This window comes from Narcine bancroftii, chromosome 12 (assembly GCF_036971445.1).
Source record: "Narcine bancroftii isolate sNarBan1 chromosome 12, sNarBan1.hap1, whole genome shotgun sequence".
NCBI classification, from domain to species: domain Eukaryota; kingdom Metazoa; phylum Chordata; class Chondrichthyes; order Torpediniformes; family Narcinidae; genus Narcine; species Narcine bancroftii.
In genome coordinates, this window is record NC_091480.1 from 83,552,567 (window position 1) to 83,565,449 (window position 12,883).

Genomic DNA, 12,883 nt, shown 5'->3' on the forward strand with positions numbered 1-12,883 from the left:
GAGACTAATTCCCCATATTTCTACTTCAGGAAATGATGTCAGGTTGGTCAGAGACTTTGAATTTGATATTCCCATTAACTAAACGCTGCTGCATAGTGAACCTGGTTCATAAATGTTATGATTGTAGCATTGACATTAACTTAAGCCCACATTGCTAATGGATCATCTCTGGCAGCGATTTGCAAGAAAGAATTTTGGATTACAGGCAGATAAATGTCAATACCCCCGAAGAGGAAAATAAATTTTACTAGATCAATTCTTGCATTCATTTTCATTGCTTTTATGTGAACAGATGGCAGGTGGGGTCATTCAAGAGTCCCCTTTTCACAGAGCTGGAAAACAGGCTTTTATCTACCTTTCGAGCTCTTTAAAAAAAAAAATTCAAGGCTGATTGGGTGGTCCAGACTTAACCGTCTTCGATCCTCCAAGGAGGGGTGGGGTACTCTCAGCAATGGAACATAATGCTGCAGGACCTATCTAAAATGGTCAACCTGTGTTGCCAGGTCGAAACGGGAAGGGCTGATGACATCACCGTAAGTGCGGGAAATTCAGATTGTAGTGCCTTCATCGGTACCAACGAACTTGCATAATAATTTAAATTGCCACGCTCAAAAGCTTTGATTGAGTTCTAAGACTGCATAGAATGTACAAGGCTATCATATGCATATATTGTTCCCACCGTCAATTTGAGTGCTCAACAATGACACTTCTGGGCGCGTATGTTTTACATCAAAGTTGACACCAACGCTGCTGCAATGCATGTCCCGCCTCTTTTACTTCAGGAAGCCGGCTTGCAGGAAAAACGACTTGTGGTGCCAGCTTTTTCCGGCTCTGAACCTGACTTCTTAAGATGGGTCTTGTCTTTTGGGAATACCATGGCTTTGCAGTATAAAAGGGGCTAAGGAAAGGATATTCAGAAGCAAAGAGGTACAAGGGTCAAAGATGTTATTGGGGAAATGAGGATTATGATAGTGAACAGTTTCTGCATTCAGATAAATGGCCACTTGAACAATTTTAGTATTGGTTAAAAGTAGTATCGGCTAGAACAGTGTTTCCTATTTTTTTTCAAATAATGGCATGAGATGTTCGACATTCTCTTGACTAATCTGAATAGATGCAATGTCAGATGATGTCCATTCCACCAGGAGTTCAGCATTGGCTCTTGTTGTGATTTTTGTTCTCAAATGGATTAGAATGCATTTGCTTTTCACTTATCCATTTATGTTTCAAAAATAAATTCAAAATTGATGAACTAAACTGCATGTCTGTCTGTTTCAGAGCTTTCTGAAGTGCTGTGGACCATGGTTATGCACATTGGATTGTCAATAAACAACTTTGGGGGATCATTTCTCCTGTTCTTCATATTTGCTGGTTTTGCTGTGTTGACAGTAGCAATTCTGCTCGTCATGGAGGGTCTTTCTGCATTTCTGCATGCCCTTCGTTTGCACTGGTAAGAGTAAAATTCCAAATTCACCACTTTATTCACTAATATGTTTTTAAAAATCTGCTTAAACATCTATTAACTGAATGAATGCATTGTCAGGAATGGTCTAATGGTCCTCAAGCAGGTTCTGGTTTTAATCTTGATCTCTGCTTTGTTCTGGCCTGTTCTCCATGACTGCCCTGCACTCTTTTTGCAGATGTAATTCACTTTTGCAGCTATTCTGTGTCAGTTGGCATCAGGACTTGATGTCCATGTCTGTGACATGAGTTGGAGTGAGCTATAAGCAGTTATGTATCCTTGAGTGTAGCGAGTCTCTGTCTTGGAGCTTTAAGATTGACTTCAGTTTTATGGCTTTTGCATAAAGCCTTTGCACTCTTTCAATGCCTGTAAGAATCAGAGATATTTTTAAAAATAAGACAAAAACAAATAATTTAAAAATAAATTAACCAGAAACATTAAATGCTGAAAAGTAAATACAAATTAAAATAAATAGATTAAAATAAACTTTCCTGAGTGTTCTTATGCGTGTAAATAAGAACTACATTTCCCGGCTGCAATGCACGCAGTTGGGTGGAAACTGGAAATGACATATGACGGAGTCGGGGGTGTTACCGTTGGAAGTCTGTTGAAGAAGCTCAAGGAAAATAAAGTTGGTTACGTGTTAAACCTACATAAAGTCATTCTTATTGAAAGAACAAGCATGACATGATGTCAGAAGTGTCTGAGTGAGTAAGAAAAGACAATAGTTCAAGAGCATGGATATGTTAAGTCCTCCCACACCAGTGCAGTTTACCGGCAATCTAGCCGATAATTGGAAACGCTTCAAACAGCAATTCAGTGATTAGAAGCTGGTGGAAAGGGAGAGACCGATGGGAAAAGGGAAAACGTCTATGTTTCTGCACTTGATGGATGAAGATGCCTTAGACATCTATAACGGTTTTCAAATTGATGAGACAGCTTTCACGTTGGACACTGATGATAGAATTTGAAGAGTATTTTGCTCCAAGTAAAAACGTCACATTTGAGAGATTCAAGTTTTCTCCTGAGACCAGAAATAAGGTATGAGCTTTGACCAATACTTAGCTGAGATTGACACACTGAGTAAGGCCTGTGAATTTGAAAAAAAAATCACTTACTAAAAACAGAATAGTTTGCAAAATCCCTGGTAATAGACTTGGAGAAAGATTGTTATGTGAAAAAGATTCGACTCTGGAAAAGGCTGTGACTATGTGTAGGGCAGCAGAGACCACATGAGAACAAGCTAAAGAGCTGCACAGGATGGACACAACAGTGCATGCGATGAAACAGAGAAACAGAGCACCAGGAGTTATCCAAAGCTACAGCAAAGCAAAGTGGGAACCTCAAACAGTAAATGCAGCAGGTGCAGAAGTAAACATATTCCAAAGATGGGTCTTGCCTATGGAAAGTCCTGCTATAAATGTAGGAAGAATCATTGTGCAAGGTGCTGCAAAGCAGGGGATACCAAGAGAAAGGTGTATACAGTGGACGAAGAAATGGAGGAATTCTTCGTGGATTCACCACAGACATGCTGGCAAAACAGAACGGATCGTTCCAGCGACTGTGAGTGAGGCAGTCATTCCATTTAAGCTTGGCATCAGAGCCCAAGTGAATCTAACTATGGACGATTACTTAGACCTTCATCATAAAGAGCAAGATTTATCCTGTGAAATTAAAAGCAACAGGCTACACTGGAGAGAACGTTCCAGTCAAAGGGGGATGTATGGTGACCTTCAACCACAAAGCTGCAGCAAACAATGTTATAGAAGTAGAAGCTAAACTTGCCCAGCGAATTGCAGCTCTGACAAAGCCTGAAGAGCGAAATGGCAGCAGAGAAGAGTGTTTAAAACATTTTGAGACTCGCTTGACTTTACTGAGTGAAATTAGCTGCATCTATAAGAAAGAATGGCTGCATTAGAGGACAAGAATATGTCGATACAAGAATTTAAACTCTTGGGAAAACAACTTGAAGAGTCTCTTCCTGATGTGGGATTGGAAAATGTAAGTCATCTTCTTTCAACTACAAAGCTTAAAGGAGCCACCAAGCTACCAGAAGAACTGACACAGCAACGTTGCCCACTGCAGCAGCTGTGGCCAAGATTGTGAAGCCTGGAATGAAATGGTCGGGACGGGGCCTATTTCAGATATACGGTTTTTATAGAGAACAGGTCAATTTTTAAAAAACAGCCCAGTACCAACCGTAAATCACTTGTATCAATGTTTAAACAACAACAAGGGAAGGCTTTTAAGCATTAAAATAATGTTTAATTCTCACCAAAAAAAATGCCGGCCGCTCCTGCATGGGAGCTCGAGGTCCATGCTGCTGCCACCAGGAGGCCAAGGTCAGTTTGGCTCCGAAAAATTTTTTGGATAATTGAGGATTTCTGATTTGTTTTGGATATCCTCATTTATCCAAAATATTAAAAAATACCCCACTGTGAATGCAAAATATCTATTCAACAAAGTAAACAATGTTGCTTTCCTTTTTAATGGATTCACATTTTCTTTGCCAAGTTCTATGAAGTCTCTCTTTATACATGCAAACCAATCTTAGCATTTGCATAACGTAAATATTTGTTATTTTTTTAATGGAGTCAAGTTGGAGAGAAGTACTGAAGGGGCGGCACAGTTGGTGTAGTGGTTCCCACAGCGCTTTTACGGCTCTTGGGTTCGAATCCCACACTGTCTGTCAGGAGCTTGTATGTTCTCCTCATGTCTGCATGGCTTTTCCCCAGGGGCACCAGTTTCCTCCCACTGTTCAAAATGTACCGGGGGTGTAGGTCATTGGCTGTGAGGCACATTGATGTATCAAGTGAGTGTACTTTTATTAAGAAGTTTCTGTTGCAAATTAATTTTAAAGCAAGTTAACCATTCTGTAAAATTAGTTTTCTTGCCTTAGAATGCTTTTTAAAATAGTGTAGAATAAACCATTAGTTATGTATCAAAGGAGACTGCATTGGTAAGGAATTACTGTCATCTTTGAAATTATTGGTTTATACCCTGTATTTACACACACGTCAGCAGATCAAATGTCATCATGTACTGCTTATAGCATTGTGTGGGATGTGAGTGGAACAGCTGGCTGTCAGTAAAGCTTCCAGTAATCCAGAAAAATTTGGCTTCGACTTCATCTATAGCAGGGGTGACCAACCTTTTAATTTGTAATTTAGACAGACAGCACAGTAACAGGCCATTTCAGCCCACGAGTGCGTGCTGCCCAATGAACCTACACCCCCAGTATGTACTCGTGGGCCAAAATGGCCTGTTACTGTGCTGTCTGTCTAAATTAAAATGTTGGCCACCCCTGATCTATAGAAATGGATAATCAATAATAATATTAAACTTCTAAATACTTAGTAAAAGTGAAGGAGACTCAAAATATGAAGACTTTAAAAAAAAACTTGTGTTAGTGTCACCAAAAATACTTTTGTGTACTAAACAGTTGATCCAACTGTTCTTGATAAATCCACTCAAGCAGTAGTATATTATCAAAGGTCAGCAGTATCAATAGCACGGGAGTTGTGGCCAAAATTTCAAGCATGGCTTGTTAGGGTGCGACCTGAAAGTGTCAAATTGTGATGTGTGTTTTCATAAAAAAATATAAATGTAAGCCATTAGCATCTGCTTGTCCATTTGACCATATGCATGTTTTTGTCAAATTAACATAGCTGACCAATTTGGCATTGCACCTTTACTGTTGTATCACCAGATTTTTTTCAGGCTGTATGACATGCATGGTGCAAGCTATCTGTTTTGACATTGTGGCACAGTATGTTCAGAAGCAATGCATCTACATTCATAAATGTCTGAAGAGGAAACTTTTTAATTCTGTTTTTAGTGTATAATATGAGGCACAAAACATTGGAATCTGTTAGATCTAAATTCGGGCTTGCTGTTCTTTGCACTCAATATTGTACTTAACCTTTGCCACCTCCTGCAAGGGTTACCTCGTATCTTTCTGCACAACTGACTGGGGAACTGGCATGGATTATTTTAAATCTCTTTCACTGATTATGCTCAGTTGCCAGAAAAACAATTTTCAATGTACCATTCATTACTATACTGACACCAGGATTCAAAAACACTTGCTGACTTGGGGTGCCCTCTGCTGTGTATGATGCAGGCTTTTTCTGTTGAACAATCTATTTCCATAACTTGTGTAATGATCTGTGCTAGAAATGGATGTAAACAATAAAGGAAAAAGCTCTCCGAAGAATAGAGTTGAAGTTAAATGCCAATTCCATTTTCTCAAGTTGTTTTTAATGGGTGAGAGATCCTTCAAAAGTGAAAATTCTAGAATCAAACCGTCACATCTTTTTAAAAAAAAACACACACCTCTGGAGTTTTCATTTACAGTTGCGAAGCTGTGGTTTTTCATTTAACCATTGCTGTGCTTTGATTATTACTTAGGCAAACTCTACCTGTTCAGTTTTGCCCAAAGATGTAATGATAGCAGAAATATAATTTGTTTAACAGGAATCTTTTCTAATTATTGAATCAGTTGAAATGTCTCCTCTGTGGTATACCATTCATTGGCGGAGAAAAGGGTTGGAGGTCCATCACAGGCACTTGGATTGTGGGGAAACTTATTCATGGGTAATGGATCCATCCTGTGATTAAGAACTAGTGACTGAGACTTTGAAGTTATATTAATGTAATATTGAATGAGTCTTGTATAATACAGTGCATTGGTATACTGAAACAGTATTGTGACCGTGTGTGCTATATTGATATTCAGATATTTCTATGCAGAACGCAGCCACAGGTGACCCAACAATCTTGTTTTCACAGGGTCGAGTTTCAGAACAAGTTTTACTCTGGTTCTGGATACAGATTTGTTCCCTTCTCTTTCGAAAGCATTCTTGAAGGACGGTTTGAAGAGTAAAGGGCATTCATGTTAAATTACAAGACTTGTGCTGTTAATGTCTGAATTGTGATGTTCATTCAGATCATTTAGTCCTCTGTTATAGGTGGTTTTGATGTGTTTCTGCATGCACGGAATCAAAATAGTTTCCTTCTGTCGACGAATGCAGTGTGAATTGTATACTTTATATTGTAATTGAACTTCTGATACAACTCCGTGTTGGTCTAATATAATTGTCCTTTTTGACAAGTACTTTCAAGTGGATAAGCTGCTCGCTTGTGTATTTATTTTGGGAAGACTTAAGATTAGTCAATAGTGTTGCTGTATTGTGCCTCCCAGCTACTCATCTTTGTGGTGGAAGGGCATTTCCAGACTTCTAACTGGGATCTGATTTATTTATTTATTTTTTTATGTTGACATGCCAGCAAACAGACATTTTGGACTGCAAGTGAAGAGGCATCTGTGAAATGTGGCTTTTGGAAGGCATTCCCGACCTTCAAATTATTAAAATAATTATAAACTCGATAACCTGAAGCTATAGGATAAGGAAGCAGGAGATGGAGTGTGAATGATGGGGTGAAAGTTGAGTGCACAAAGCAAGATCATTTAGAAAATGTTAGGAAAGTGAGTTTCACTTGTTTCTGAACTTAGTTGAAGGGAAAGTTATTCTGTAAGTGTGTTTAGGATACATACGTTTGGGAGGAAGATTGGTAAAGTTCTTTGCAGAATTCTTTGCAAAGTTCTTTGCAGAATTCTTTGCAAAGTTCTTTGCAGAATTCTTTGCAAAGTTCTTTGCAGAATTCTTTGCAAAGTTCTTTGCAGAATTCTTTGCAAAGTTCTTTGCAGAATTCTTTGCAAAGTTCTTTGCAGAATTCTTTGCAAAGTTCTTTGCAGAATTCTTTGCAAAGTTCTTTGCAGAATTCTTTGCAAAGTTCTTTGCAGAATTCTTTGCAAAGTTCTTTGCAGAATTAATGCTTTCCTCTTCTGAAGAAGAAAATAAGTATCAATTTAGATTTACCCCTTTCCCCCATCAAATTTGTATCTCTATGGCTATTAAACTGCCCTTAAAATCATTGTCCGTTGACCTTGTTCTCTGACGCAGCTCATGATTCTACTAACTCATTCTATTTCTTTATTCCTCTTCTTAGTATAATGAGAATATTTTGTGGGTTTAAGGTATCAATAATCTTTTATCATTTGAGACTAAAGGGACCGCAAAGAGTTTGGAACTGGAAGGTGCCATGTTCTTGGTTCAGCTAAACTTCATGGTTCAGATGGATCGCAGAGATCCTGGATTTTTTGAGGTTGACCTGAGAAAACAAACATTGGTAATGGAAAATACCCCTGATCATGTAAAGTCCTGTTTGGAATGAGGAATTGAGTGTCTTGAAAAGCTGGCATCAATCTATTAACAAGATGTCTACTTAAATGTCCACTTGTTGGGGTACTAATTGAGAGAAATACAGGATGAAAACTCCACAGATCTTAATCCAGAATATGCAAGATGTCAGCTGCCGTAATTTGTCATCTTTTTTAACGTGAATAGTTTTCCTGTTCTTTCCTCCCCTGACCACCCAAACCGATTTAGCAGCTGTCTGTTTTTGTACAATGGATGATCTTGACCTAAACAAATGTGCAATCTTTTGGAATGTGTCTGGAAATTAAACATCTGTTTTAAACCCCATTGGCAGCTGAACCTAAGTTTTGAATTTCTATATGGTTCCCATGATTCTGGGCGAAAGTGAACGTTAGCCAAGTAATTGTTTAGTTAGTAATCTAAAGCATTATGCTTTGTGTATGAATACTGAATATTAAAAAATGCTTTGTAGTATATATGTATTGTAATGTGCTGGATGTTTTTCAAGATGTTGTAGAAAGTACGTACAGTCCACCTAGATAAATTAAAGCTACAGCTCCCCAACTTTTAAATGATTTGCACTGAATATTTGCATATCTTGAAAAATTTGGTCCGATGTAAATTTTTTCCCCACTTTACTGTCATATCAAACTTTAAATTGGTTCCTATTAGAATTTTCTGATGTACTCCTCTACTCATATCTAGTGTATTAATAAGCATGTCACTGTGAACTTTTTTTGGACATTGATCATGTTGTGCAGTAATGCATGGAGACGGGAGAAATCAGATGCTGGTGTCTAGAGCAACATGTTGGATGAGTTCAGTGGGTTGAGCAGCATCAGTAGGAAGAACTCGACACTTGGTCAAAGAATAGCCAGCGATATATTTAAAAAAAATTAAACTTGGATTAATATTTGGAGATTTTCTGATCAGGCTGAATTACCATTTTTAAAATTGTATTCCAATTTAGGCAATAATAATGATTTGAATTGCATTGGCTAATGTCGAGTTTGTTCTGGGTGATTGGACATCAACCAATGTTTCAAATTGCTACCCCATTCATTTTAATAAAGACACTTTAAAATGTTGCATTAAATTTGTATAATTTCTGAATGACAAATGTTTTCTGCTTGTTTGCTAATGCGACTTTACTGTTTACAGCTTGTGAATCTGCGCCAAGCTGAGGCGATCCTGTTGATTGCTAATATTCCAGTTTGGTTGATCTGTGAAAATCACTGTGTATAATGTCAGTGTATATTTAAACATGAAATAAAAGTCTTGTGGAGTATATTTGAAGTAAATTATTTTCTTATTCTTTATTTATATTTTAAATTAAATAACAAACAATTAATAACAGCCTCGATTTTAACATTTAAGAAGAATTTGGACAGGTATATGGATGGGAGGGGTATGGAAGGCTATGGACTGGGTGCAGGTCAGTGGGACTAGGCAAAAAATAGTTGGCACAGACTAGAAGGGCCAAAAGGCCTGCTCCTGTGCTGTAATCTATATAAAAGCAGCTCGATGCTTAATTGATCATTTTTGAACCTGCGTAATATGTACTTGTTAATCACTCGTTTGATTATTCTTTTTAGCAATGTCATTTAAACCACTTCATCAAGTTATCCACATTTGTGGCATTTAACTTATAACTATGTGCCAGAACTAGTCAAAAATACACTCCTGGTATGTAAATGGTTAGAATTCAGAAGGGCAGAATTTTTTTTGTTTTTGCTCAGATGTTATTTTTTTAACAGTTAAAACACAGCATATTTCTAGTGTAAAATAACCAAAAGTAGAATATTTAGATCTAATGAATTGAGAGGAAAACTTATAAATCTTCGTCCGCGAAGCCAAGCCAAAGAAAGAAGAAACTATAGGGGTTACTAAGGTAATGAAGGGTTCTGTGTAAATACATTTTCTGTTTAAAAAATGAAGTTGTATTGGACTTTACAGTTCAGTTCATTCTCTGCAAGAAACACTCAACTTTTCATCAGCTTGTACAGGGAGGAATTGTTCATTTCACATCATAAATATTTCATCTGCAAGACGTGCATCCAACTGTAGTTCTTGACAGAGCGTGTTAGGAAATTGGAGCTGGTTGATCATTTGGGAGGCTGAGTGGGTGATAGGAGTTATAGGGACGTAATCACACCAAGGAGACAGGAAGAAGGTAGTTTTAGTGCAAACAAGCTGGTCACCTTGTGTGACTGCGTCATCCAGAATATTGTAATTAAAAGCCAAATACAAAATAAATTATTCTTTTTTAGTATGTTCATTTAAATTGATTTTGTCAAAAGTTATGTTTGAATTACATTTTTCTCGCGGAATCTCACTTTAAGCAATTTCGTGGAAATAAACTGAAGGTGAGAAAACTATTCAGAAAATGAATTCTGTCTGAAATTTTAACATCTCACCTCAGTGAGGATATCGAAGGGCCTGAAATACAGAAATTAATCCCCCATGAGTGTGTTATGCGCAACTCTCTACTAATGTCCAAGTGTGGGCTAACCCAACACTAACGCCAGCAATAAGGGAAGCCAGTGTGAGCTAAAATGTTCTGAGTGTATTTTGTTTGTGCCTTGTGAAATGAGAGGAGTGGATTGCATATGATTGTGTTGGACAGATTGTGTCATTTGCATGCCTGACACTGGACACCTGAAACCGACCCTGAACTGAGCTCTGTCGTGCTTAAGAGATAATCAGGGCAAACAGAGGAAAGGATTCAAGGGAATGATCAAAGCTTCCTTGGTTGGGTGGGGGGGGGGAAAGGAGAGAAATGCCATACAATTCTTGGGAATCTGAAAGAAAAGAGGGAACATTTGGGATTTATTGACAGCCTAGAATCCATGCAGATTCAATCCCTTTGCAAACAAAGAAAATGGCAATAATTAACTACCCACCGCCCCCCCCCCCCCGCCAACCTGCTGTGCCAGGCTTCTTCCCCATTAAAGTCCATATATAAGTTACTGAGTCATATTCCAAGATGCCATGAGAAAGTTTGTTTTGCTCTCAGTCCAACTGGTCAATGTGTAAAAGGTACCCCAAGTATAACACAGACAGATGCCAGTTAATACAGAGCAAAGGCAGCATAATTTAGGAATCATGGCAGTTCCTGCCATCTACGGAAGGGTATGTGGTCTTTACATTGGCTACATCTGTTTCCTTTGATCTCCCCAAAACTCGAGAGAAAGCGGAAAATAATAGCTCAGTGTTAAGGTTGATGCCTTGCATTGGACTTCCATTAGATGGCGCAAGAGAACAAGGATTAAACTATGTGGCAGCAAAAGTAACATTTTAATTCATCTGAAAATCACATTTGTGTGAAAACATTTATAAGCCATTTGTGTTATATAATTGGTTTGCAATGTAAATGTTTTCTTATGGTTGAGTTCAGCAGGATTTGTTTGTTTTCACTTCTCATAAATTACACTGGCTTGATTCTAAATGAAGAAGTGACCATTCTACAGGGATCTCTTTGCTCAAAGATTCTTCATGTCTACATATGTCTCATTTACACAATCCCTCCTATATCAGACTTCTAGAATCCTGGATTGTTTTTCCTGATCCTGTTTCCAGGGGCTCAAAGTTCCCTTTATGTCATGGAATAATACATTAAAATGTGTGATGTACTTTAACTTTTGCCTGCCACAAAGCCAACAAAGAGACACCATCAACATTACCTTGCACCCTTAACAACAGGAGAAAGAAAGGAGAGTCGCTTCAGAGACACTGAGTGTGCGTGGATTCGCCTCCAGCACTTCTGCCCAGCTGCCGCACAGACTCGAACTCAAACCATCGGCACCCCGAGCTCCAGATCCAAACCTCCAATACGGCCGGGAAACCTTCAGCCCCTGAGGCTCTTCAGAAGCCTTTCTTGCCCTCAGCACCCTATCAAATCCAAGCTCTGATGCCTGGTTTCCATGAGCCAGCCTGCAGCCTGTGTGGGTTTTTCTATGGACCGAACCAATCAGATCCGTACATTGAACATAAAGCATAGAAGATTACAGTGCAGGCCCCTTGGTCCACAATGTTGTGGTGACTATCTAATTTGCCTTCTCCTCACACCTGTATTTTTCTTACATCCATGTGCCTACCTAAGAATCTTTTGAACACCCCTATTGTACCAGCCTTCACCACCACCCCGGCAACGTATTCCAGACACCCAACACTCTCTAAGTTTAAAAAAAAATTATCCCTGACATCTCCCCTAAACTTTCCTCCACTCACCTTAAACTGATGTCCTTTCGTCTTTTCTCATGTTGCTCCCAGGGAAAAGGCGCTAGCCGCCCACCCTATCTAGGCCCCTCATAATCTTGTACACCTCTATTAAGTCAGCTCTCATCCTTCGTCATACAGAAACAACGACGTCTTATTGCACTTGACTTTAGTGAGACGGCACCTGGGGAGTTTTGTGTAATTTAAGTTTCTTTATCTGAAAGCTTTACAATGAAGATTCGCCAGATAAGTTCCAGTGGTGGCAGGTTTGCTGCATAAGGAGAGATGGGTGTAGACCAGGCCTCTTTTCTCAAGGGTTTATGTAGAAGGATGAGCAGTGAATCTCATTAAAACTTGGTTGGATGCAGGGAAGATTGGCCACGGCTACAGGTCAAGGTTGCAAAACAATAGGTAGGATGGAGGTAAGGAGAAACTTCTTCGCTCAGAGGATGGTGAATGTTTGGAACTTCCAATTCTGAAGGCCTGTGACTACTGGATTCATTCAAAACTGAGATCAATACGTTTCTGGCCATTAAGGGAATTAAGATATGGAGCAGGGTCAAGGGCCATGCTCTTGTTAAAAGTCAACACAAGCTTGCAGGGCCAGATTGCCTGCTGCTCCTCATTCTCTTGTTCAAATGTTTATCGTCTGACGTTACTCCAACTACAGCTAAGGTTTCCCCTCATTTCCCACTTCTGCAGCTTATGACCGTAGGCCCGTACTCCAAAGTTGAAAGCTAGGTTTTCTGAGGGAAGGCTGATAATTTCCCAGAGACACTGAGCCAAAACACAAGGGCAGGTCCCTTACAAATAAAGGAAATGTTAATTTCAAAGAATAAAGAGGCTTTTCTCCAAAAATATTGTCACAGTCAAGTAGCTGAGCATCTAAACCTAGTCATAAATAGAGGCTTTTGCTAATTCAGTTGTTACAGACTGCTGTGAACTCTGCTTTAGTGGGTTGTCAGCTGGAGAGTGATATGGG

The 12,883-nt window shown here is 38.9% G+C and overlaps 1 protein-coding gene across 15 annotated transcripts in view; it reads left to right on the forward strand.

The window, feature by feature from the left end:
- LOC138747739 (V-type proton ATPase 116 kDa subunit a 1) overlaps positions 1–12,883 on the forward strand; it is a 176,535-nt gene that overhangs the window by 45,809 nt on the left and 117,843 nt on the right. For 7 of the 15 annotated variants that reach the window (XM_069907259.1, XM_069907260.1, XM_069907265.1 and 4 more), the window contains 2 exons: positions 1,279–1,450; positions 4,198–4,345. In XM_069907259.1, coding sequence (XP_069763360.1) covers positions 1,279–1,450; positions 4,198–4,330 — 305 coding nt within the window. In that variant the 3' untranslated portion in view covers positions 4,331–4,345. Of the gene's footprint in view, positions 1–1,278; positions 1,451–4,197; positions 4,346–6,253; positions 8,974–12,883 lie in introns of those variants that run through there. The other 8 variants (XM_069907264.1, XM_069907266.1, XM_069907273.1 and 5 more) reach the window with 2 other exon arrangements.